Source organism: Haliotis rubra, unplaced genomic scaffold (genome assembly GCF_003918875.1).
Source record: "Haliotis rubra isolate DU_JTF1 unplaced genomic scaffold, ASM391887v1 Scf3, whole genome shotgun sequence".
In the NCBI taxonomy this organism is placed as follows: domain Eukaryota; kingdom Metazoa; phylum Mollusca; class Gastropoda; order Lepetellida; family Haliotidae; genus Haliotis; species Haliotis rubra.
Window position 1 is genome coordinate 6,673,594 of NW_025766968.1, and position 27,385 is coordinate 6,700,978.

Sequence of the window (27,385 nt, forward strand, 5' to 3'; positions counted from 1 at the left end):
GCTTGACAAGCTCAATCTTCTTTAAGAAAAACTAAATGAATAACTTACTTCAGCTTTGAGTCCTTAATCCAGTTTGCATTAATCCATTTTGATGATTGCACAATTCTTCCGCACAAAATTCTTTGTCCAAGTCTTAGGTTCACATCCGGAGTTTCACGGGTTTTTCAACTTTGAATGTGAGTTCTTAAATTATCTCGCTGTTGGGGGTAGAGGATGTAAAAGTATCAACTCAGTCCAGTGATTTCAAAATGTCCTTTAATCTCAAGTTCCGAGCTTTCTTACTACACTTCTTCACAATACAATCCACACGATGACAGAATAACAGTACCTGAACATTAATTTGACAGTGACTAGACAATGTCTAAACAATGAATTAACAGTGGCTTCACAGTGGCTGGACAGTGGCTGGACAGTTCCTGGATAGTTCCTGGATAGGTTGAAAAACCGTATGTCCTCTTAGCCCACAACACACAATCATACAATTCTCTCTCAGAAACTTAAAACATGTCTTACTTCTTCGGTATCTTAAAGCTCTCTGTCCCTTTCTCACACTCTTTCATTCCACATGTGTCACTTACATTCTTGGTCGGCCACTTATCGTGGTTGATCTGGTCAAAACCCATAGGACCCCTCAAAGACAATTAGTCTATGAGTCTTAGTTGCAGTGGTAAATCACAGCTGCCACCAGTCCTGTGAATGTAGCTCGGACATCTGCTGGCAGCAGGGTCTGACAGATTCTTATGTCTCGACTAATTTCTATATACTAGCACATGCAGCCTCTCACGCACAAACCCTAACAAAGTTACAAATATAATATTTTGCATGTACAGCAAATGCCTAAAATTCGGCTCTAACACCTGGTAATGAATGTTATCGACCAGCATGTTATATCTTAATTACCAGTTTATTGGCTGGTACTGTATTATCGTTTAGAATGCATTTTTAAACGTATTGTCAACGTTCGCCGTGTTGTTCGATATGCCCAAAAAATGACAAATGCCACTCAGTAAACATATTCACCCAGTCTCTCCGCACGATTCATTTTGTTTTCTCCTGGGACAAGCATAAGTTTCGCAACCCCACAAATGGCTCTTTTGTTGTTAATATTCAAAAATAATTCTGTAAGAGTGCAAGAAAGTCTTTCCTGAGTACAATCTTTCTTATACATGAGAAAAATACGTTAACACAATGTAAGCCCTAATTGGAATAGATGACACAATGATTAGTCCTTTTGAATATTATGTTTTAAAAAATCTAACGTATTTAGTTTGACTAAATGTCGGGATTTATATTTGTGTCTTGTTGTTATCGCCAAAATAAACGAACTCTTCTCATCGCATGCAGATCAACGTTTCCCTGTGAGGAGTTTTAAGTAACCTTCACCTTTATTCCCGTGAACCTTGACCTCCAAGCATGGCGGAGGAAGGCAGATTGTTTCTTGGAGTTGAAATCAGCACTCAGCAGGTGCGTTTGCAACTCTGATCATCTCAATTCTGGCTTGGATTTAATGTAGATCTGTCGTATAAACGCAGCTGTGAAAGCGAATTTGTCTTGCTACGCTTGTCACACATGTGCATAATGTTTTTTCTTATCTGTACGAGTTGTAAGTAGGTGACGGGGCCTCCAAGGCCTGTCATCAGCTGTGCGGTGAATGATACCTGATAGCAACCGAGATATTATGTGTGGCCGACTTTCTGTTACAACTGCTTGCCTTAAATTGTGCTGCATCTTTAAAAATAATCTATGCTGTATTTATATAAAGCTTTTCATTGATTGAAATTGCATGTCCCAAGGCTTGCCAGGGCACTTAAATAACTCGGTAAAAAAAGAGGAATCATACAGTAAAAAAATTAAAATAAAATTTAAAAAAGATTAAGTGGTTACTTTTAACAATGTATTTTGTGAGCTGTGAGAATGTCATTCAATAGAATTTATAGTTTAGATGCCAAAACAGATTGATGGATCTTATCTATTTTAGTTATTACAATGTCATTAAATACTTTATCTTCTCCTTTCAAGCCACAATATGAGGTGTCCATAAAGCTGTGGATTAAAGAAATTATAATGAAACATGTCGATGTTTACACATGTGCATAAATGCTTGCCTGCATGTTATTTATACCATAGATGATGTATATGTCAGGGTAGAGACTGCGATCTGGTAGAATCGGAGATTCTACCAGTAGAGATTGCGATCAGAGTCTCTACCCTGACATATATATGTTTTCTGAAACCTTGTAAGCAACAGTAGATTATGCTCACCATTGTTGAAACATGGCAGTTATTACCAACTGTAGATAATGTAACCAATATGCAACAGGAATGTGAAAACATAAAGTAAGTTGAAATGTACTTTCTTGCCAGATTAAGACTATTGCAATCAACAGCAGACTTGATGTTACCAATGAATACAATGTCAAGTTTGACACGGAACTACCAGAATACAAGTAAGTCACATTTGTTGTTTCTTTGTAATATTTTTAATGACTGTTAAAACAGTATGGAGCCAGTGTTATTCTCAGTACATAAACTTGGAATACTGGTGCAAATGTTACGCTACACTTTTAAAATATTTACTATGCCTATATTTCAAAGTTAGTTTGTTTTGGATTTATTTCTTTGTATGATAAGTTGTCTGTATTGTATTTGGATAAAAAAAAATTTGAAACAGGAATTTCTCAAGCAAGCAGATAAAACGCTTTTAAAAATTCACCTGACATGTAAAAAATTCAGTGGTTTGTAAAATATTTCTAAAAATAATTAATCAATTGTGTTTTCTCTAGGACACATGGTGGAGCCAACATCCATGAAGACCATGTGACTGTCACTGCCCCCACAGCCATGTGGGTAAAGGTACATGTCACAGAGTTCTCTGCATCATCTAATACCAAGTCCCTTATCACTGTGATACCCTGAAACACAAGGAAAATTACTTATTATATTGTATAGACATGATGTGTTTTTTGTGCACACCTATCTTGAAACACATCCAATGAAAATGGACCCAGAATGACGACATCACCTTTGATTATCTCTAAATACTTAGAGGGGCAATGGGGTAGCCTAATGGTTAAAGCATTGGCTCGTCACGCCGAAGACCTGGGTTCAAATCCCCACATGGGTACAATGTCTGAAGCCCATTTCTGGTGTTCCCGCCATGATGTTGCTGGAATATTGCTGAAAGCGGCGTAAAACCAAACTCAGTCAGTCAGTCTAAATACTTAGAGCAACTTAATTTATTTTTTGTTGCCATTTTCCAAATATTACAAAAGTTCAGTTGTACATTTTCAAAGTATGTCAGTATATTTTTCTTCATTTTTTCAGTCAGTTAATCAGTTATTGAAATTATTAAATAATTTATAACATTTGAGTTACAAGGAAATTGTTTATATATTAATCTATTGAACCTAATCAGTTGTACAGTATGTATATTTTATAGCAGCAGATAAGGTTTTTTTCTCCTTTATGGAAAAAGCAATAATACATGTGGAAAGATCCTGCATGTTTAGATCACCTGTCTCAATTATCCAGTTTATAACATCTGCATTCATAAATACCCTGGTCCAGTTTTCTTTCTGTGTTGTCACTTTGAGCGTGCCGTGTAGGCCAGACTCTCAAATGATTCATGTGAGTACTGTGAATGAGAGGTATTCTGTGCTATGCTGGAGACAGGAGATATGGCCTAGGCGGATCCAGAGGGGGGTGCGCACCCTCCCTTTTGTGCTGAAAGTTTGTTAAATGACCATTGAAACTCGGGTGAAAATGAAGTGTGCACCCCTCCTTTTCTCAATAGTGTGCACCCCCCCACCCCACCCCTTTTCTCAAAAAGCTGTATCCGCCCCTGTATGGATGGTGCCTTGTAGCTTCTTAAACAAAGCTATGTCAGCAGTGGGTCAAGATAATAACAGAAATGTGGGTGAAGGTGGTTTATCTCTGACATTGCATGTATTGTGAGTCACTGTTGGAAGCCTTGAGTAAAACGCCCTTCAACTGGTCCAAAGACCAAGTCTCAGTAATTATTTTAATGGTATGCAGTTCTCATAAAAGTCTGTATATTTACACTAAATTCAGATGAAAAAATATCATGTAAAGTTTGATTAGACTATTATGCCTTGATGTATCCCATGACGCAACACTGACCAGATGCATGGTTGACCCAGGCACTGGACCTCCTGCTGGACACGATGAAGGCCGACAACTTCCCCTTCTCTAGAGTGGCTGCGCTGTCTGGGACAGGACAGGTAACATGGACGAAGCTTTAAGGAATCAGTAGTGTTTCAAAACAGTGATTTATCTCCTTTTGATCCTTTTCTCTTGTAAACATGATTAAACTACCGATGATTTTCTAAATTAATTGTTTTGTGGTGCTCAGAATATGGAAATTTCAATGAGATAACTGTGGTTCTGCAAGCACAAATTGTCTATGTTGTTTTAATTCATTTGTTAATATCATCTCCTGTATGTACAGCAACATGGTAGTGTGTACTGGAAGAAGGGAGCCAGGGATACCCTCTCCAGTCTCAACCCCAGCAAGTCCTTCAGTGATCAGCTTCAGGTATGTAATGGAGAAGGGGCTTCTAAACATCTTGCCCTACTGCTTGAACTTGTTGTTTGACTGTCACTGAGGCAGGGTGTCACGAGTACCAGAACTGTTCATGACTGTCATTGAGGCAGGGTGTACCAGAACTGTTTGACTGTCATTGAGGCAGGTGTCACAAGTACCAGAACTGTTTGACTGTCATTGAGGCAGGGTGTCACGAGTACCAGAACTGTTTGACTGTCATTGAGGCAGGGTGTGTACCAGAACTGTTTGACTGTCATTGAGGCAGGGTGTCATGAGTACCAGAACTGTTTGACTGTCATTGAGGCAGGGTGTCACGAGTACCAGAACTGTTTGACTGTCATTGAGGCAGGGTGTCACGAGTACCAGAACTGTTTGACTGTCATTGAGGCAGGGTGTCATGAGTACCAGAACTGTTTGACTGTCATTGAGGCAGGGTGTCACGAGTACCAGAACTGTTTGACTGTCATTGAGGCAGGGTGTCACGAGTACCAGAACTGTTTGACTGTCATTGAGGCAGGGTGTCACGAGTACCAGAACTGTTTGACTGTCATTGAGGCGGGGTGTCATGAGTACCAGAACTGTTTGACTGTCATGGTGGTAGGGTGTCATGAGTACCAGAACTGTTTGACTGTCATGGTGGTAGGGTTCCTAAATATCATGCCCTGTTGCTTGACCTTGTTGTTACATTCAATTGAATTCTGCAATATGGATGAGCATAGCAGTACGCAGTTCTCATAGAACCAGAATGCCATATGTGGAAAGTACATCAAAGCTTAATGTTCCCTTTACTGTGCAGTTTTGGCCTGATTTAAACAAACCAGCATAGCAATTATGAGGTAAATATTTATTTTCTTGGCGTTCAGATTGACCCAGTTTGATGGACAACTCTGTAGACCTAAATTTCCCTCATTGCTATTTTCCAGGTGATTTTCTATGCTCTTGCAATATTATACTCCACATTGATTTAGAATTCCTGCCATTTTGTATGCATGAATGATAGTCTCAAAATAGTATGTCCTATACCACAACAGAACTGAGTGAGTGAGTGAGTTTAATTTTACGCCACACTCAGCAATATTCCAGCTATATGGTGGCGGTATATAATCGAGTCTGGACAAGACAATCCAGTGATCAACATCATGAACATTGATCTGCGCAATTGCGAACTGATGACATGTGTCAACCAAGTCAGCGAGCCTGATCACCCGATCCCGTTAGTCACCTCTTACGACAAGCATGGGTTACTGAAGATCAATATTCTAACCCGGACCTTCACGGGTAACAACAGAACTTATTCAAGAGGAGATCAGCCACATTGCTAAGAACCTGTGTGTGGAGGTCGGTTGACAATATTTGTAACAGGTATTGCAAACAGTGAGTTGTATTAGTTTCCACACAGCTGGAAAGACTGTTTTGTACCTACTGAAGCAGGCATTGTATGGGTGTTGTTGCAGGACTGCTTCAGTATCAGGGATTCCCCGATCTGGATGGATGCCAGTACGACAAAACAGTGTCGAGACCTGGAGGAGAAGGTTGGAGGCCCACAGGTATAGTGTCATTTTCAACAGGAATAATACAGCAACTGCAAGTGTATTGTCATTTACCACAGGAATAACAAAAAAACCACAGGCATAGTGTCATTTTCAACAGGAATAATACAGCAACTGCAAGTGTATTGTCATTTACCACAGGAATACAAAAAAAGGGATGTGAAACTGTAATGTGATGGACATGTACCTGTTTGATTGTACCTAGTCCAGATGTGGATCTGTTGCTGTTGGTAACTGTGCAGCTAGTTCTTAATCCCACCTAGTTTTTATCATCGATGTACTATTCATATTTGGCAGCCACTGTTTCCACCTCATCCCATTTTAGTTACCTTTTATGACATGTTTATGACTTGGAGGTTATACAACCCCAATTTTTTTTTAGACTTCTATAGTAACGTTATATATTTTTACAATAATAGCTAGTCTAAATTTGATTTAAAACCGAACGTGTAGCGTGAGGTTTTAAATAAAAAATATTTAGAGCTGTTATAATCTCGTTATATAACTCTGATTTTCCAACACAATATGTTTATCTCCATTCTACCATAACCACGTTATTAAGATTGAAAAAAAGTACATATTGTGTTGGAAAATCAGATGTATATAGCATGATTTTATACCTCTGAATGACTTTAATTAACCAATCACTATCCAGTATTTACTGAAGTCATGGTAGAATAAAATATACCTAGCTTAACCAGATCCTTTTCCAGTAAGCTAAACACGTGAACCCCAGATCCACAGCAAATGTCACCTGCTTGAAAATATCTTTGGTCACATTCAGCAGAAGACTTCATGCTGAAGACAGCACTTGTTCTTGAAAAACTTGGTCAGTTTCAATTACAGGATTTTTATAAGTTAAAACAGTCCCTGAAATCTTACACAAAATCTGCCAAACACAACTGCCCATGGTTTAATCTTCATTGAAGGCCCTCTTCAAAAAACTGCTGGTCATACATCCTCCATAATCTCCAGGGTATATGTTACTATCACTCTCCACTATACCCTGGATGCATCCACGGCTTGGCCCGATAATTATATAACCTACCTTTGCTGACTCTGCATTCTTACAGTAGCCAATCAGCTAAGCCGCCGTTACATCCGAACTTGCCAGTGTCAACAAAGATAGCAGTTGCAGCCGCGAACATTTGTTCGCAGTACCACTCAGATTTTTTTGAGAAGTAATACAGACAAATTGACAGATCTTTCACATCTTTCAGAGTGCCCTCTGCAATAATTGTGTTGCCAAGTTTAATCGGTTAGATAATTTAAAAAGCGTACGTGAGTTGTGATTGGTACGTTCAACTTCCCAGCGTAGCCACCTGATTGGATAAAAAGCCAGCCAATGGAGGTAATAAAATCATCTCAAGCCGTGGATGCATCCAGGGTCTAGTGGAGATTTATCGGGAACGTATACCCTGGAGATTATCGAGGATGCTGGTCATATGGCTGATTATGATTTGATGTGAAATCTCCATGTGAACATTATCAAGGGAGACAACTCTTTGAAATCGATTCATTCTGGTTGAGATATTCATGCATTGAAATAATTGATTGGTTTTAATAGCTCTTTGTTGTTTTGATTATCCTTGAAGTTCTTTGAAGTTAACCAAAAAGAATTGCAATACTAGTCTCCTAGCGTGGCTGTATGGCTTGTGAATGAAGATGAAGACGTTGGAGGTTGTAGTCATTGAAATGAAGTGAATAGTGTCTTCCTACAGGTTATACTAACTGTTGCCATAGCTACCTTATTTTTGAAAATGTTTTCATACATAAAAACAACAAAAACACTGGATATTCCACAAAATGCTAATTTCTGCGAGAAAGCATGTTTCTATAGTAAGATGTTTCAGTGTTCTTAACTTTCCCTGAATGAAAACAGTTTGACATCTTTAAATTTTGTTCCAGAGTTTGACTGACATAACCGGATCCCGAGGATATGAGAGACTGACAGGAAATCAGATTGCGAAGCAGTATCAGACGCAACGAGCTGCATATGAAAATACAGAGGTATGCAATAGCAGTGGTCTGGTTGTTTACACAGGTTGATTGACAGCTAGGATGACATCTTTGTTCTTGTCAATTTGTCAGATTATGTCATAATTACAAGCAGATCAGTGCTCACCGATCTTCAGAAAAAGTCCAGTACAGTAAAATAAAATTTGTCATACTGAATACATGTACTGCTCTAAAGATTGCACTCTCCACCCTTTGAATCGTTACAATCTTTCTTTGTGACCCGACCTATCTCATTTGAATATTTGGAGCTTTGTGCCTTTGATATCATGGTGTTAGATCAGATTTCAAGCAGTTTGTGATGTCAAATGTTACACATTCAGACTACTATCACCCCAGATCATGGAATTCTAAGTCAACAGTCTAGGTTTTTTGTGATGAGTATTTCCAAGATCTGGCTTCTTGCATTAATTAATTACTTGACACATCATCATGAATACACACGAGTGTTGACTGTATACATTTAGTGATATACATCAATTTCATGATGCATAATATTTCTCTAATTGGTCATTTGAATCCTGTTTTACATGAGCAGATGCAGATATTGTTTTGTCACTTTGACATACTGGCTGACAAGACATGTATGTTGAGTCGTTTCCCATTCCAGCGCATTTCACTTGTGAGCAGTTTCGCAGCGTGTTTGTTTATTGGCGACTATGCCCCGATCGATGATAGTGATGGGTCAGGCATGAACTTGATGGACATTCGGACAAGGAAGTGGTCACCGCAGTGTCTAGATGTGAGATGTAGGGCTGTATCAATCCGTGTCTATACACCGCTCTAAATCATACTGGACAGGTGCTGCAGTAGACTTAAAGTGTTCACTTGCCATGCTACAAGACTGGGTTCGATTCCCAACATAATTATCATGTGTCAGGCTAATTTCTGTGTCCTCTGGTGTTGCTATAATATTGCCAAAACAATAATATTGTCATAATATTTACTCAAAGCCACTCATTCATTTGAATATATTGGATGTTGTGTAAGCACTTAGTCATGTAAGCCATGTTTGTGGTCAATCTCATTGAAAAGAAATATTTCACTCTGATACAAAACCTCTGTATGAAAGTCTGAGGACACCTCTGTAGGATAGGTCAGATGAACTCGAGCAAACTTTGACCACCCAATATAAGTGTATAACTTTAAACTTTACTTTAAACAGGCCTGTGCTCCCAACCTAGATCAGGTGTTGGGCCCCATTGTTCCTTCTGCTCAGCTGGTTGTAAGTACCTTGTGTGACCATACATATGTTGGTTGTTTTTAAACTGAATTCAGACAACTGAGATTGACAAAATCTCCAGGTTTGGGTTAACCAGGGAAATTTAGGATTATTGTCTTATTGAAAAGTTGAAATGCCAGTCTCCTTATTTTGTTAATCTTCAACATGTTCTGTTGCCAATATTCACTGGGACCAGCAATTTTTCTCTGATGATAATTCTTTTTAGTACTGTCAAACCAAGTTTACGAAAATTAGCCACCTACAGTGAGCCTCTTTTTCAGCTTTGTTGATGTACGTTATGTGTGTACTTTACTCTCCTCTCTCTGTACATTGTTTGTCTGTTACACAGGGAAAAGTCAGTCAGTTCCTGGTAGAGAGATATGACTTCTCACCAAACTGTCAAGTCGGCGCTTTCACTGGAGACAACCCAGGTACAGTACTTTTCATGACAGAATTCATCTTAAATTCTATATTACTTGGATGATGTAATTAAGGCCACACAGTTTTGATTTTCTCGTTTACAGAATTGGCTACAACTACCATATTCTAATATTTGTTGAAACTGTAGTTCACAGAAGGATCACTGTATATGTATTTATGTTTGAGAGGATGAATTGTGTTATTACTGAATGTTTCAATATTCTGTCTTACAGTTTGAATGTTTTTCCACAGCTTCACTGGCAGGTCTTGCACCAAAACAAGGGGATCTCATTGTGAGTACTGTCTGATCACTGTCACCCATGTCTGCCAGTATAACCACATTAGGTGGATTGAAGCTGCTTCTGTAATCCTCCAGATGGCCTGGTCCTGACTCTGTTAATCACTGTCACCCATGTCTGCCAGTATAACCACATTAGATGGATTGAAGCTGCTTCTGTAATCCTCCAGATGGCCCGGTCCAGACTCTGTTGATCACTGTCACATATGTCTGCCAGATTGAAGCTGCTTCTGTAATCCTCCAGATGGCCTGGTCCTGACTCTGTTGATCACTCTCACCCATGTCTGCCAGTATAACCACATTAGATGGATTGAAGCTGCTTCTGTAATCCTCCAGATGGCCCGGTCCAGACTCTGTTGATCACTCTCACCCATGTCTGCCAGTATAACCACATTAGATGGATTGAAGCTGCTTCTGTAATCCTCCAGATGGCCCGGTCCAGACTCTGTTGATCACTCTCACCCATGTCTGCCAGTATAACCACATTAGGTGGATTGAAGCTGCTTCTGTAATCCTCCAGATGGCCTGGTCCAGACTCTGCTGCTAGAGGCTGCCATGTTCAGCTGGAATATTGCTGACAGATGCATTAATAACATTTTTTGCTGACAGATGCATTAATAACATTTTTTTAATATCAATCAAATAAAGATTGATTGATTGATTGATTTGTATTAAATAACATTTGATTAAACAAGGCTACAAGTAAAACATCATTATTAAAAAGGAATGGCTCAACCAAATTTTCTTAAGCTTAGATTTTGTCAACACATTTATTTAAATTCTGATCATTCATATGTAATGTAAAAGCTGTTGTATTTTGTGATCATTACTATTACTGGAAAGGGTGTTGCATGTTTTGTACGTTGTCAGTCTTTCAGTAGTTTGTATTCCTAGTTTACCCCATCAACAGCACCATTTTTAACCAACAATTCTTTTGATTGTTCTGACCAATGAGAGCTTATATTAAATCACAGCAAACAGTTTTGTGTTTAAGATCCACCTAAAACACCCCTGTTTTAAACATGTTAAGGTCCAGTCTCACGTTGTGACTCGTAGTAACAACCTGTAGTATCTACATGTAGATATAAAATCTTATTTAAATGAGTTGATATGACTTGGAATTTATGCGATAATCTCGTATTTTTCAAGCGACGAGTAGATGCCTGTGTTGATTGTCGTACATTTGGTAAATGAAAAGAAAAAGAAAAAAGAAAACCCAAATGCGTTTGTGTTAGGCAGTGGATACTCAGCAGACCTACCTATAATAGTTGATAAAATACTCAGTGTCAGTCTTTGAGAGCGGGTCTTGATATCTCTTGGGCTCCATGTTTACAAAGGGACTGAACTCTTGTCTTACTGTGTCAGTGTTTTGATTGGTCAATTTCTTACGATCTGTCGCTTGAAATAGGGAAGTTTCTATTTCTTGTACTCGCTTTCGACAGGTTGAGAGCATGTCAAAGTTGATACGACTTGGGTGTTCTCACATTGCAACTCGTATCGATTCTACAAGTAGTTACTACAAGTCGTACTATGAGAACGGGCCTTTATGAATACACAATGCCATTTAGGAAGAGCCATTACAAGCATGTAACTTCACTTTGTCAAGTGCTATGAGCTAACTGTCTGTGTGGATTTGACACTGTGTATCACTATCAGGTAATAGTAGGGTCCACAGAATATACATGCTGCAAATAGAGCTCATTTTAATTCATGGCATGATTTCTTTTATTGATTTAAGACAGACCTGTCCTGATACATCACATACTGTCTGACTGTATATTTGGGTCATTGAGGAACCTAGTGTATACAAACACACAGAAACACTGACCTGTTCATGAGCTGCTAGCTACCAGTTCAGATATGCAAGGAACATGTTTTATTATCAGAGAGTGTAACAACAGGAGTAACTTGCGTTATTCAAAATGGATTTGTTGACACTGTGTTTCCCGATGACTGTTCACGCTGAAATGATGAGCAAAAGTTTATGGTTAGGCTTATCTACAGAACATATAATTAAGGACCTCAGCTTATCTATGAGATCGGCTTATTTACGGTAATATATATGTTACTTGACCAGTGTTGTATCTGCAGGTGAGCCTCGGCACAAGCGACACAGTGTTCCTATGGTTGACGGAGCCCAAACCTGCACTCGTGGGACACATCTTTGCCAACCCTGTGGATACAACAGCTTACATGGCACTGCTCTGGTAGGATTCAAACAAACCTGTTGGGGTTACATAGCTCAGTGGCAGCTGGTCGTAAGGGGCGATGTACTCAGGTGGTCAGTATTGCTAACATGGTCTGACCTGTGTTATTGTATACCACAGACAGGTCATTGCATGTCATACCAATCACCAGACTGTCTGGTCTGGGATGGTGGGGTAGCCTAGTGGTTAAGGCGTTTGCTCTTTACGCAGAAGACCCGGGGATTTTTATTTCCCACCTGGGTACAATGTGTGAAGCCCATTTCTGGTGATATTGCTGGAATATTGCTAAAAGTGCCATAAAACCATACTCACTCACTCGCTGTAAACAATAGTTCCTGCATGAGCATGCTATACAGCTGAAGTTATAACAACCATGGAATACGTAGCTCACCTGCAAAATGTTGTTTAATTTAATTTGTGTTCAAGGTAAAATGTTAATTCAAAAGATTTGCCTTTGTAACTAAATACAGTGAAACCTGCCAATACCGGCACCTGTCTAATCCGACACACTGTCAAAACCGGCATTTTATTTTTCAAGTCCCAAGGGGTGCCGGTTTAGACAGGTTTCAACTGTATTCTTGGCAGACAGTTGTAACTACTGAACTTGATGCTGGTGTTCTTGTGGCTATAATATTGTGGTTTGTTGCAGTTTCAAAAATGGCTCTTTAACAAGAGAAAGGGTTAGAGATGACAACGCTGACAAGTCATGGGACAAATTTGGGGAACTTTTGCAGAAATCCCCTCTTGGAAATAATGGCAATATAGGTTTGAAATATTTTGTCTATTTTAGTTTAGAGATGTTTAGAATTCCATATTAGCTATGTGATCAATTTCTCAGGTAGTCTTTATTCTTGCTGCAATGCTCATTGTCACTTCCTGCATTCTTAGATGTTGGTTTCTCCAACTGCCTTTAAACTTTTTCCAAAATTGTGGAAATAGTGACAATGAAAGAAACTTGTACATCATTATGATTATTGGTTGTATTTCAGTGGTTCGTCATTATGAAAATTTTAAACCCAAACATCTTTGTAGGCTAAAATAGTCCATTGCTTGTTTTGTATGTATATCATTGCCAGGAACACTAATGGTTGTGTGCAGACACGTTAATGAAATATGGTGTACAACATGGCTGACAACATGGCTTTAATGCCTACCTCACCACACTTTTATCAGAAAATCTACTTCTATATATCCAAAATATGATCTGTAATTATGATATTAAGGAAACAATAATATTGTCTTGTTTTTCTATAAACGATATACATGCACTGTTACAGGATAATACTTGCATGTCATATATTGTTTGGGTGTAACATGAAACCTCCATGTTAGGGTTACAACTTGTGATAAACAGTACTCATGGACAATATCCCTTGTATCAGAGTGAGTTGGTGAGTATGGTTAAACTTCAGAAATGGACTTAACACATTGTGCCCATGTGGGGAATCGAACCCGGGTTTTCGACGTGACGAGCGAACGCCTTAACCACTAGGCTACCCCACCGCCCCCTTGTATCAGAGAGCTGGTAGCATGGTTAAACTTCAAGTGGTACTGTCATCAATTCCTGGTGTCAGAATTGAAGACTTAGATATAGTTTACAAAAATACCTACCGCCTCCGTGGTGTAGTGGTTAGAGCGTCCGCCCAGAGAGAGGAAGGTCGCGGGTTCGTTTCCCGGTCACGTCATACCAAAAGACGTTAAAATATGGTACTTGTTGGTCCCTGCCTGGCAGTACGCATTAATGGATATAACAAGGACTGGTCAGCTCGGAGTCAGTATAATGTTTCTGAGTGGGGTATTCATGCTTAACTGCGGCATGGTATCTCAGTGGGCTAGCACTATAAAACCAGCTTAAGTCTGGGCTAGTACAAGCAGCCGCACATACACATACACACGCATGCACGTCATCATATGAGCGAAATATTCTCAAGTACGACGTAAAACCCAATTTCACCTCACCTCACCTCACCTCACCTCTGCAGACTGCAGCCAGTCACTGTTAACTACACCCTCACACATTCAGTTGGGCAGGTACAGGGACCATGAACATTCTAAAGTACTGTTTAAATCATGGAGTAGATTTTGGATGCTTGAATGGTGAAGGTATAATCCACCTCAGTGAGCTAAGAAGTGTGAGATTAATTTTGTGGACAAGAGCTTAATTACATGATGAAATGACTGAAATAACTGAATTCAAAGTTGGATCAAAAGAATTATGCTTGGGGCACACTCAAATACACAGGTCATCTTTGTAAGTGCCCCTGTGCTATACTTGATAAACTGCCTTTGTATGAGAGATGGTCTTTGTAATGACAATGTGAGTCTTTTCCAGGAATATACTTTGATATCACTGAGATCCAGCCGGTGGTGGAGGGTGTGTACCGGTTTAATGAGAAGGATGAGGAGGTACGTTTGTTTGTTGCTTAGTGCAGCATTCGAGTAAATATGGCCTGTTATAAAGGTGTATAGGTGTAATCAGCCAAGTCATCAAGTCTGACCACCCAATCCACAGAGTTGTCCTTCTTATAACCTGCATAGGGTGCTGGTGAACTGTGCTAACCTGAAATCCCCATGAGTGGGAGTGAGTATGGTTTTACGCCGCTTTTAGCAATATTCCAGCAATATCACGGCTGGGGACACTGAAATGGGCTTCACACATTGTACCCATGTGGGGAATCGAACCCGGGTCTTCAGTGTGACAAGCGAACGCTTTAACCACAAGGCTACCCCACCGTCCCCTATGAGTGGGAGGTAGTTGGAGACGGTTATGCAGGTGTCATGGGCGTACTGCTATTGGTTGCTGCCAAGTCAAAGAGTACATCCTGACTGTTAGTACTAGTACATTATTTTTGTAATACTTGTACATTTATTTATGTACTCTGGTTGAACATCTAATGATAAACCCTTGCCTAGTCAGTGATATTAACTTCTTATAACTCACTCACAAACCTTATACTTTTGAAGGGTATATATTTATATCTTCATATATTTAATTGATGTATTGTTAATTTGTTACAGAAAGGGCAAAGTCTGACAAGGATATACCCAGCAGAATAATAATAAAATATAATTTATCAAATGAACGAAAATTGTTTTCAAAGTAATTAAATATTTTTAGGTAAACAGTGTCAAATATCTTTGTGTAGGGGAATGTCCATGTCAGCCATTTGAGCATGGCTCATAAGTTTCAATCAACATTTCAAAGATTTCTGTAACTTTATGTTTTGAAATTTCCAGAAGACAATATAGAGCCTATATCCTACCATGTCCTTTTCAGTCAGTGTCTGTCCCACAGTCAGCTCTCTGCCCTACCTGTGTATGTTCTTCTTGTAGGTCTCCTCATTTCCGCCGGAGGTCGAGGTGCGTGCCCTCATTGAGGGACAGTTTATGGCTCGAAGGGTTTACTCTGAAACTCTAGGATTTCAAATAGGTCAGTATTAGATGTTTCATAGGTGACATTGAACTGAGAAGGTGTAAAATCTCCCATTTCACCTTGTGATAATTAGTTGACAGCAGTTAAATAACAAGGAATATAACCTGTTTGTGGATAGTTGTTATGGCTTTTTGAAATTAGTTTCTAATTTTAATGTGTCAGATTTCTATTAAACCAGAGACTATATTCATAACATTGATACAAATCTTGGTCAGAGTTCATTTTGTCCAAGTTTTACCAGTGTAGGGGTCTTTCTCTTTCACATGAAGGGGTCTATCACTTTTAAATGAAGGGGCCTTTTTCTTACCAATGAAATGATCTGTCTCTTTCAAATGGAAGGGTCTTTTTCTTACCAAGGAACGATCTATCTCTTTAATGAAGGGATCGGTCTCTTTCAAATGAAAGGGCCTTTCTCTTTCACATAGAGGTATTTCACTTTCAAATGAAGGGCCCTTTTTCTTACCATTGAAGAGATATGTGTCTTTCAAATGAAAGGGTCTTTCTGTTACAAATGAAGGGTTCTTGGATTCAGGGGTATTTCTGTTACCAAAAAAGTTTTTTTCTCTTATCAATGACAGGGGTATTGGTTTTTGTTTTATGTGCTATATTTCTTAAGCTATAACATTTCATTAATGTTTCAGGTTATGCTAACAGATAAAGAACAGAATATTCATTAATTGGGTATTAATTAACTTGCTCGTGTTTTGTCAGGCATCAATAATGGCGATCCAGGTAGTGCATGTTGGTACTGTAGAGACACGTTTCAGTTCGTAACCAGCACAACTCACAAATAATAACCTGCTTTAATGTAAGCCCAAACATTTGTTATTGTTCTTTTTTAATACAATTTTCCACTTTTAGAATTTTTGCTTTTTAGCCAGTTTTGTTGTTTGATATTTTGTGTTCTGTGCCTTCAGACAATTAGTTTATTTGCAGTTTAGTAACTAAATCTTTTATGTGTGGTGTATGAAGAATGTAGGAGTGTCTCATATGATGATGTCAGTGGCATGATAAGATAAACATCAATATATTGTTTTTCCAGACTCGATTATTTTCAAACCGACGCCATAAAGCTGAAATATTGCTGAGCGTGGCATTAAACAACAAACAAGCATTATGCTTAATTTTCAGTGAACCGTCAACGTTCCACAGATACGAAACTACTAATATCCCTATTTATAGGAAATGTGTCTGTGATGTCTGTGTGTCCATGTGGTCTTTCAAAATGTCCTTACTCAGTAAGTGAATAGCCATTGGCACAATGGCATATTGTTCTTCGTTCTATGTCTGGCTCTTCTGTCATCTCTCAGCATACCCGTGAAGAACCGGGTTAGAATTGGTTTTCAGCAACCCATGCTTGTCGTAAGAGGCGACTAACGGGATCGGGTGGTCAGGCTCACTGGCTTGGTTGACCCATGTCATCGTATCCCAATTGATGATATCAATACTCATGCTGTTGATCACTGGATTGTCTGCACCAGACTCGATTATCTACAGACTGCCACCATATAGCTGGAATATTGCTGAGTGCGACATTGAACAACAAACAAACAATCTCTCAGCAATATTTATTTATTACTTTTAATGAAGGAATACAGCAGTGTATTGTGAGAAAGATGGAGTTATGTGTTGAGAAATGTGTCTTGTTGTAAAGTGTTTCATTCATACTTCAGTCACTGTTTGACAATAATGTGATCTGACATGGTCCATGATAACTTCTTTGCTATTTTATATACCGTGTTTGCATGATGTAAAGATTGCTTAGTTTTCTTACTCCTCGGACTGAAAGTCATGTGGGCTTATGTCATGGCCTCCATGTCCGGCTTCCAGCATCCAGGAGCGGTGAGATAGCCGAGTGGTTAAAGCGTTCGCTCATCACGCCGAGGACCCTGGTTCGATTCCCCACATGGGTACAATGTGTGAAGCCTATTTGTCGTGTCCCTGCTGTGATATTTTTAAGAGATTGCTAAAAGCGGCGTAAAACCATCCTCACTCACTCACACCAGCATCCAGCATTGGCATTTGTGTCAGTAAACATCTTAAAAAAACACTGCCGCCAAACTTTCATTCCTGAACCCATGTAAATTTGTTTGAATGGTTATTGAACACACTATTGATGGCCACAATTCAGATATTTGTATTCAAATCAAATTGTAATACTCTTGAATTTTCTCAACATCTATTATCCTCTCTGAAATTAGAAGTCGCATGAGGCTATGAACTAAAACAGCTGAAATAAAAAAAGATTAGTTGAGTATTGCCACATGGTTCCAAACTAGAATGGTAATTCTTGGAGATTTTTTTTTTTATAATTGATATTTTTTATTTCTTGCTTCCCCGTTACAGATAGGACCGAAGAGCTAGGGGGCTCTAAGGTCCTTTGCAAGAAGGTTCATTGATCACAGGAAAAACAGGATTTCCTTTCTAACAAAGCACAAAACAACAACACCAGACACCACAACACATTCACTCACCAATCACACTTACAAGCTTCAAATATTTACAGTAAGTTTAAGTTCAAGTCCATTCAGCCTATATTTTTCATAAGGGAACAAGAAGAAAGAATTCAGAAAATAATTTAAAATTTGCAAAATCATGATATAACATCCACTTTTTATAAAACTTATCTTGTTCACTTTTACTGAAAGATATATTTTTTTCAATAAAATACCTATCTTGTAAATAATGTCTAAAATGTTTAAAACTAAGAGTAGTTTTTAATACCTTACATTTATATATGAAGAATTTAGCTAACAACAATATTAAATCAAACACATCATCAGTATATACATTTGTTCTCATTCCAAACACAATAAGTTGCAAATTCTTGGAGATTTGATAACAGTGTTGAAATGAAGTTAATTGCTTCATATTTATTAATACATTTGGCTTCAGTATTTGTCTAGAAAATATTTGAATAGCAATGCTGACAGAAACATTATTTAAGTGCCTGTATTTAACATTGTAAACTGTTGACTACAGGTACATATTATGGTGAGCTACAAAGCCACTGCAGTAATTAGGAGGCTGTACTTGTGTGGTTCGCATAACAATTATCATCTTCTAGATCTTCTTTCGGCTCTGTTCACATATATATAGAAATTTGTTGTCAGCTTTTTTGCAGATTTACATGTTAAAGGCTTTGAGCTTTCTGATCAAGGTGTGATGTTATCATCCAAGTAAACAATCATTTACTTAAGTAGAGACAATGCACTCCAGTATCTCTTGGGGTCTTCACTTTATCAAGAGGAGATAAATATTTATCAGTTCCCTATTCATCCTAGATTTCCTATTATTTCACTTCAGCAAGAGTAGCATTTATGGATAAAATATTGGTGAAGCATATGTATCAAACTGGATACATTTTGGTGCCAATCCAAATTGTTTATTGTTTTTTGGTATGTTTAAGTTGTAATAACACAGATGACTTCTCCTGCAGATTCCAACACCCGTGTGATTGCCACAGGAGGGGCGTCCATGAACACAGCAATACTGCAGGTGATATATTTACACATTCCTTCTTTGTTACCTGGTTAAAGGCTCTGCCAAATGTCCATTCTCAAATTTCATGTCCAAGTATCTCTTTTTTTTAAACAAGTTGAAAGGAAAGTAATTCTGACTTGTTTTTCAAAGTTACTGTCTGAGTAACATAACACCACATTTCTCCTACATGAGTGACATTGTATTGCTTTTCAGTGTTTTGTCTTTCTGATTGGAAACTATTATAAAAGAAACGAAGTATATTATCATGATAATCAATCATGCGTGTTTTCATTTCATGTTTATTTCACTCTGTCTGGTAATTCCTTGGAATAGAACCGTCCGATAGTTAGTGAACACATCTGTTGCAGAGTCAGAATGTCATACTAGGCACTTCATATACGGATTAACGAGAATCGGATTAACGAGAGTCATTGTCACAGTTTTAAATGGTTCCCTAATTTTTTGTCGGATTAACGTGATTGTCGGATTAATGAGTGTCGGATTAACGAGAGCTGACTGTACATATGTTTGAAATATACTGGATAGCTATTAACACTCAATATAAGTCCACCCGTGAAGGTCTGGGTTAGAATATTGATCTTCAGCAACCCATGCTTGTCGAAGAGGCGACTAACAGGATCGGGTGGTCAGGCTCGCTGACTTGGTTGACACATGTCATCGGTTCCCAATTGCGCAGATTGATGCTTATGCTGTTGATCACTGATTGTCTGGTCCAGACTCGATTATTTACGGACCACCGCCATATAGCTGGAATATTGCTGAGTGCGGAGTAAAACTAAATTCACTCACTCACTCCTTATTTCACTGCTGAACATACATGAAGAGGCAGCACACACAACATTTTGTTTTTGTTTCAATAACTTTGTAAAGTTGTACAACTTTGAGGCTTTGATCATTGTGTATTGTTTCCTTGGTCTTCACTATGTTGACAATACAACGGTAGGTAGTTGACAGGTGAGTGTTCATTTGATTGTTATGTGTTGTATTTCTGCCAGGTTTTGTCAGATGTCTTCAATGCCCCAGTTTACATCAAGGATGTGGCTAACTCTGCTGCCCTAGGGTGTGCGTTCAGGGCCAAACACAGTGAGTGTCGTCTGGTTTTGCACACACATACAAACACATTTCTCATACCATCCATAATATATACTTAATATACTAGTATGCACTACATCTGTCCACATTAACCAAACGTATCATAAAACTATGTGCATACCATAATAATCCACCGACTCATTCAAGACGAAGTGTAACTACCAAACATACTAATTAAATAATGTTTAACTAAAACACCACATCCTAAACTCCTTATGGTAAATATAAAAACAAAAAGACATCTAAAGTAACTTACCCCAATAGGTGCAAAGCTATGACAATTCATGCAGAGATGAGATGGCAGCAGTAACCAGAGAAGAGAAATGTTTGAGAAATAACCCCTCCATATCTGGTCACATACAGAAACACCAGCCAAGCCGTGGCTGGACCAGGTTGCTGAAGAAATATAGAAGGCCATGCTGACTTACATAACTACTTTACCTAGGGATTAGTAGAGAGTGCATGGGTTACTATGAACTAATCGGTTCTCCCACTATGTTAGGTCAAGCATGTCATTGTATCCCAATTGCATTGATTGATGCTCATGATGTTGATCACTGTATTATCTGGTCCAGACTCAGTTATTTAGTTGGAATATAGCTGGAGTATTGCTGACTTCTGGGTTAACAACAAACAAACAAACAAACAAACAATCAAACAAACGTACTCTGTGGGGGACTAGAGTTATATATATATGTGGTTGATCTTGCCAGGCTGGCTGGGGCCTGGAGTGCCCTACACGGAGGTGGTGGTGATATATATATATATATATGTGGTTGATCTTGCCAGGCTGGCTGGGGCCTGGAGTGCCCTACACGGAGGTGGTGATATATATATATATATATATGTGGTTGTTCCTGTCAGGTTGGCTGGGGTCTGGAGTGCCCTACACGGAGGTGGTGATATATATATATATATATGTGGTTGTTCCTGTCAGGTTGGCTGGGGCCTGGAGTGCCCTACACGGTGGTGATATATATATATATATATATGTGGTTGTTCCTGTCAGGTTGGCTGGGGTCTGGAGTGCCCTACACGGAGGTGGTGATATATATATATATATATGTGGTTGTTCCTGTCAGGTTGGCTGGGGCCTGGAGTGCCCTACACGGAGGTGGTGATGATATATATATATATATATATATGTGGTTGTTCCTGTCAGGTTGGCTGGGGCCTGGAGTGCCCTACACATGGTGGTGATATATATATATATATATATATATGTGGTTGTTCCTGTCAGGTTGGCTGGGGCCTGGAGTGCCCTACACGGAGGTGGTGATATATATATATATATGTGGTTGTTCCTGTCAGGTTGGCTGGGGTCTGGAGGGCCATACAAGGAGGTGGTGATATATATATATATATGTGGTTGTTCCTGTCAGGTTGGCTGGGGCCTGGAGCCCTACACACGGAGGTGGTGATATATATATATATATATATATGTGGTTGTTCCTGTCAGGTTGGCTGGGGTCTGGAGTGCCCTACACGTGGTGGTGATATATATATATATATATATATATATGTGGTTGTTCCTGTCAGGTTGGCTGGGGCCTGGAGTGCCCTACACGGAGGTGGTGGTGATATATATATATATATATATGTATGTGGTTGTTCCTGCCAGGTTGGCTGGGGCCTGGAGTGCCCTACACGGAGGTGGTGATATATATATATATATATATATATATATATATGTGGTTGTTCCTGTCAGGTTGGCTGGGGCCTGGAGTGCCCTACACGAGGAGGTGGTGATATATATATATATATATATATGTGGTTGTTCCTGTCAGGTTGGCTGGGGCCTGGAGTGCCCTACACGGAGGTGGTGATATATATATATATATATATATGTGGTTGTTCCTGTCAGGTTGGCTGGGGCCTGGAGTGCCCTACACGGAGGTGGTGATATATATATATATATATGTGGTTGTTCCTGTCAGGTTGGCTGGGGCCTGGAGTGCCCTACACGGAGGTGGTGCTTCTACCACGGATATATATATATATATATATGTGGTTGTTCCTGTCAGGTTGGCTGGGGTCTGGAGTGCCCTACGTGGTGGTGATATATATATATACAGTCAAATCCCGATGAGTGAATGCGGTGTCTCGAATATAATGCATAACACGAAGTACCTGTCGGTCCCGACCATTCCCTGCTGTTTTTGTCATCATTTGAGTTCGGTTACACGAATTAGTCTCATAAATACACCACGATGACTCGAAATGGAAATTTGGTCCTTGAGATTCAAACAATAGTAATCTTGTATACATAAGCCCGAAGTCAGTCAATGAGAAGTTAATTGGTGATCCAACTACATGTAACTGATCCAATTAACAAACCAGCTGGCTTTCGCACCTTTCCGCTATTGTCGGGTGAGTTCAAAAGGCAGATTAGTGATTTTACGGAAGCGGAAGAATTAGCACATGACATTGAGTTAACTCAATCAAATCGGTTGCGTTATATAGCAGCTTTCATTCGGTTATTACTATTCATGATCTGTACATCATGGCGGCGTTACAATGTTCCCAGCAATCTGGACTGGAGGAATTTCCGAGTCGGTTCCAGGCACAAACAACGAACATTTTTCCCACTTGGCAAGCGTCCGTGAATTTGTGGATAAATGTAAGGGAAATTCACAGAAACAAACGTTAATGTCAGACTTTTTTCAGAAGTGAGTTCATCTTTTTGTATATTAATAAGATTCAAGATGGCGGCATGTACAAGTATATCTATCGATTGCCGATAGAGTTTGTTCATGGATTTTAAGAGGTAAATGTATTTTCTATTTTATTGTGCTAGTATTGAAATGTGTTCTCATATGTATAATGTTTGTTTCCATTATCCATTATCTATGTCACCTAATGTATTGTTGTGCTATATTTAGATATGATGTAATGCGGAATAAAGGGAATTGTTCAATATTGAATCATCTTTTTTCTACCCTCATAGACATCCCTATGTCACTCGAATACATCGATAAGCCGAATCTTTTACTTGGTCCCCAGCGATTGACTCATCGGGGTTTGACTGTATATATGTATGTGGTTGTTCCTGTCAGGTTGGCTGGGGTCTGGAGTGCCCTACTGGCGTGTGGTGGTGATATATATGTATATATATGTGGTTGTTCCTGTCAGGTTGGCTGGGGCCTGGAGTGCCCTACTGCGGAGGTGGTGATATATATATATATATATATGTGGTTGTTCCTGTCAGGTTGGCTGGGGCCTGGAGTGCCCTACACGGAGGTGGTGATATATATATATATATATATATGTGGTTGTTCCTGTCAGGTTGGCTGGGGCCTGGAGTGCCCTACACGGAGGTGGTGATATATATATATATATATATATATGTGGTTGTTCCTGTCAGGTTGGCTGGGGCCTGGAGTGCCCCTACTACGGAGGTGGTGATATATATATATATATGTGGTTGTTCCTGTCAGGTTGGCTGGGGCCTGGAGTGCCCTACGAGGAGGTGGTGATATATATATATATATATATGTGGTTGTTCCTGTCAGGTTGGCTGGGGTCTGGAGTGCCTACTACAGCGTGGTGGTGATATATATATATACAGTCAAATCCGATGAGTCGAATGCGAGTGTCTCCGAATATAATGCATAACCACGAAGTACCTGTGGGTCCCGACCATTCCCTGCTGTTTTGTCATCATTTGAGTTCGGTTACCTGAATTGGTGGGTCTCATAAATGCACCGCGATGACTCGAAATGGAATTTGGTCCCTTGAGATTCAAACAATAGTAATCTTGTATACATAAGCCCGAAGTCAGTCAATGAGAAGTTAATTGGTGATCCAACTACATGTAACTGATCAATAATAACAAACCAGCTGGCGGCTCGCACCTTTCCGCTATTGTCGGGTGAGTTCAAAAGGCAGATTAAAGTGATTTTCACGAGAAGGAAGAATTAGCACATGACATTGAGTTAACTCAATCAAATCGGTTTCGTTATATAGCAGCTTTCATTCTGGTTATTACTATTCATGATCTGTACATCATGGCGTTACAATGTTCCCAGCAATCTGGACTGGAGGAGGAATTCTCGAGTCGGTTCCAGGCACAAACAAGCGAACATTTTTCCCACTTGGCAAGCGTCCGTGAATTTGTGGATAAATGTAAGGAAATTCACAGAAACAAGCGTTAATGTCAGACTTTTTCAAGAAGTGAGTTCATCTTTTGTATATTAATAAGATTCAAGATTGCGGCATGTACTAGTATATCTATCACGATTGCCGATAGAGTTTGTTCATGGATTTTAAGAGGTAAATGTATTTTCTATTTTTATTGTGCTAGTATTGAAATGTGTTCTCCTGTATGTATAATGTTTGTTTCCATTATCCATTATCTGTCACCTAATGTATTGTTGTGCTATATTTAGATATGATGTCGCGGAATAAAGGTGTTCAATATTATATATTTATGTGGTTGTTCATGGACATCCCTATGTCTGAATACATCGATGCGATCTTTTGCTTGGTCCCCAGCGGAGACTCATGGTGATTTGACTATATATATATATGTGGTTGTTCCTGTCAGGTTGGCTGGGGCCTGGAGTGCCCTACACGCGGTGGTGGTGATATATATATATATATGTGGTTGTTCCTGTCAGGTTGGCTGGGGCCTGGAGTGCCCTACACGGAGGTGGTGATATATATATATATATGTGGTTGTTCCTGCCAGGCTGGCTGGGGCCTGGAGTGCCCTACACGGAGGTGGTGATATATATATATATATGTGGTTGTTCCTGTCAGGTTGGCTGGGGCCTGGAGTGCCCTCCACGGAGGTGGTGAAGGGGGTCAATGAACCAGTGTGTGTAGCCACGCCCACCCCGGGGGCGGACAAGGTAAGTACACTGTTAAACCCTACGTTATTGATCTTAGTGGAACACCGTTCAGGATTAATAATACTTGGTTAACACAGTAATCTCTCTGTGTATAATTCTGATATGATTCAGCAAGAGGGGAAATCTGTTCATCTTACCTAGAGCTGCATGATTTTGGGTTTTTTTTAAATTGTCTTTGTGTTTGAGTAGGACAACAAATTTTGGTTGATGGGTTAATTTTACTCAACGAAAATCTTACGGAGATTCAGTAGTTTACAGTTTCTAAATACAATGTATTAAAATTGTTTTCTTTTTAATTTTGATAAACCTCAGTCCTCTCTGAATAGGACATGCTGCACTAATTTCTGGTTTGCAACAAATAAAGAGTTATTTTTTCTTCAGGTGACAAAAACATCAGCTTGACTGTCCTAATCCTCTTTGTGTCAAGAATGTATTCACTTGCTTTGGCCTGTCCGTAAATGTAAATGTTGTTTCAGATATATGAGCCATTGTGTGCCCGCTACAAGGTGTTAGAAGAGAAGATAGCTCAAAGAAACTCCTGAGTCAGCAAATCCAGCCAACACATAGAGACCTCTTGACCCCTCAACTATGGCCATAGATTCTCACTTGTTGGATTGCAACGGAGTCTGTGAGGTCAACGAACCATCTTGACTCTGGAGGCTCTGTGGAACTGTCCCCATGTCCCAGATTGTACTCCCCACATTCCTCCCTCACCACTGAATACATACTTCTATTCATAGGACTCACTTAATTTTAACCAGTGAACGTAGCCATGACCTGGTTCCATAGTTTAACCATTGAAAACATTAGAAATATTGGACGACCTTGTTCCAGGGCAAAACCAATGAAAACTGATTACCTTAGAACATTTTATGACCTGTATCAGAACTAAAGAAATAAAAACTGAATTACATAGAAAAAATAATTAGGAATCCGGTTTCAGAGCAAAACCTATGAAAACTGATGACATCAGAAATATTTTCCAAACAAATATTTTACAGACATCTACTCTGCACATTGCTTTGTTGGTTGTTTAACGCTGCGGTATGTAAGTAATCAAATCTGGACCAGACAATCCAGTGATCAACAGCATGAGAATCAATCTACGTAACTGGGATACGATAACATGTGTCAACCAAGCCTGACCACCCGATCCTGTTAGTGGCCTCTTACGCCAAGCATGGGTTGCTGAAGATCAATTCTAACCGGATCTTCATGGGTCTCTGCACATTGCCTCAGTGTCAGGCAGTGGTGGGGTATGATGATGACCATGCGAGAACTCATTTGACTTACATCAGTTATCCCCCCCCAAATACTAGGCACTATTGCACCACAAGATGCTGTATGTATTCAGTGGTGACAGAACCACTGTATGTACAAATCTGCCAGTAAGAGTCAGCTATGGTTATAATGAACTCGGAGGGACAACTATGTTTGTTTTGTTATGTTTGTTGTTTATGTACACATTTCAACTAAATTATGTACCAAGTGTCTGTTACACAAACATCAATTTGTTATGTCTGTCTGTTTGTTACATGTGTGTTTGTTATAAGCGTAGTTTACTGTATTGACGATGTAAAGTAAAAGAGAGTCAGTGTCCAGTATTCAAGAAAATGGTAAAAAGTGCTGAATTTTTTAAATATTTTGGCTTGGTATTAAACACTTCAGGTGAGAATATGTGCTTTGTGTTGATTTATCATGAAACTTTTCAAATCAGTTGCAGATTTTGTAAATATGAAATGGTTGTAAGTAATAAATATATAGGAAAATGAAAAGATTAATGGATTAATGGTGTCTTGATGGTTTGGGACCATGTTCAGACAATCCTATCAACCTACAGGCATTTGTATTAGTTAAATCAACGGAACTCCCTAAAGTGTATCTATTACGAGCTGCATGCGACATGTTGAAAGTGAGTTGAATGCAGTATCAATAATCCAAGCCAAATCATAAGTGGTCAACCAACTCGACCCAGAGTTGCCTCCCTTGTTGTCACTCATGTCAGACAAAAGGCAATGAAATCCCACTAATCAGGATGTGATACCACTTTCCTCTCTCAAACTGAACATTGTGAATTCTGACACCTTAGATTGAGATTTCTTGGTCTTGAGCGGAACTTGAAAGTGTGCTGTTTGCACACACTATTTACTTGCTACACATATTCGCTTTTGTCAAGTTTCCAATTATGGTATGCCTATTTTTCAGAATAAGAAATGAAGGTAAGCT

General features: G+C 39.2%; 1 protein-coding gene across 2 annotated transcripts; it reads left to right on the plus strand.

The window, feature by feature from the left end:
• Positions 1–1,374: 1,374 nt before the first annotated feature.
• On the plus strand, positions 1,375–27,175 carry LOC124282481 (xylulose kinase-like). 2 transcript variants are annotated; one of them, XM_046718487.1, is made up of 19 exons: positions 1,375–1,464; positions 2,365–2,447; positions 2,784–2,853; positions 4,161–4,241; positions 4,469–4,555; positions 6,019–6,111; positions 8,023–8,124; positions 8,741–8,872; positions 9,296–9,355; positions 9,702–9,783; positions 10,025–10,065; positions 12,162–12,277; positions 12,927–13,042; positions 14,610–14,683; positions 15,611–15,707; positions 19,150–19,208; positions 20,210–20,297; positions 25,068–25,159; positions 25,636–27,175. In XM_046718487.1, exons 1-19 carry the CDS (start codon positions 1,414–1,416, stop codon positions 25,699–25,701), a joined length of 1,590 nt encoding a protein of 529 aa, XP_046574443.1. In that variant the 5' UTR covers positions 1,375–1,413; the 3' UTR covers positions 25,702–27,175. The 2 variants fall into 2 exon arrangements, with proteins under 2 accessions (XP_046574443.1, XP_046574444.1); XM_046718488.1 differs by lacking the exons at positions 19,150–19,208; positions 20,210–20,297; positions 25,068–25,159; positions 25,636–27,175 and adding an exon at positions 16,422–17,061.
• The last annotated feature ends 210 nt before the right edge of the window (positions 27,176–27,385 follow it).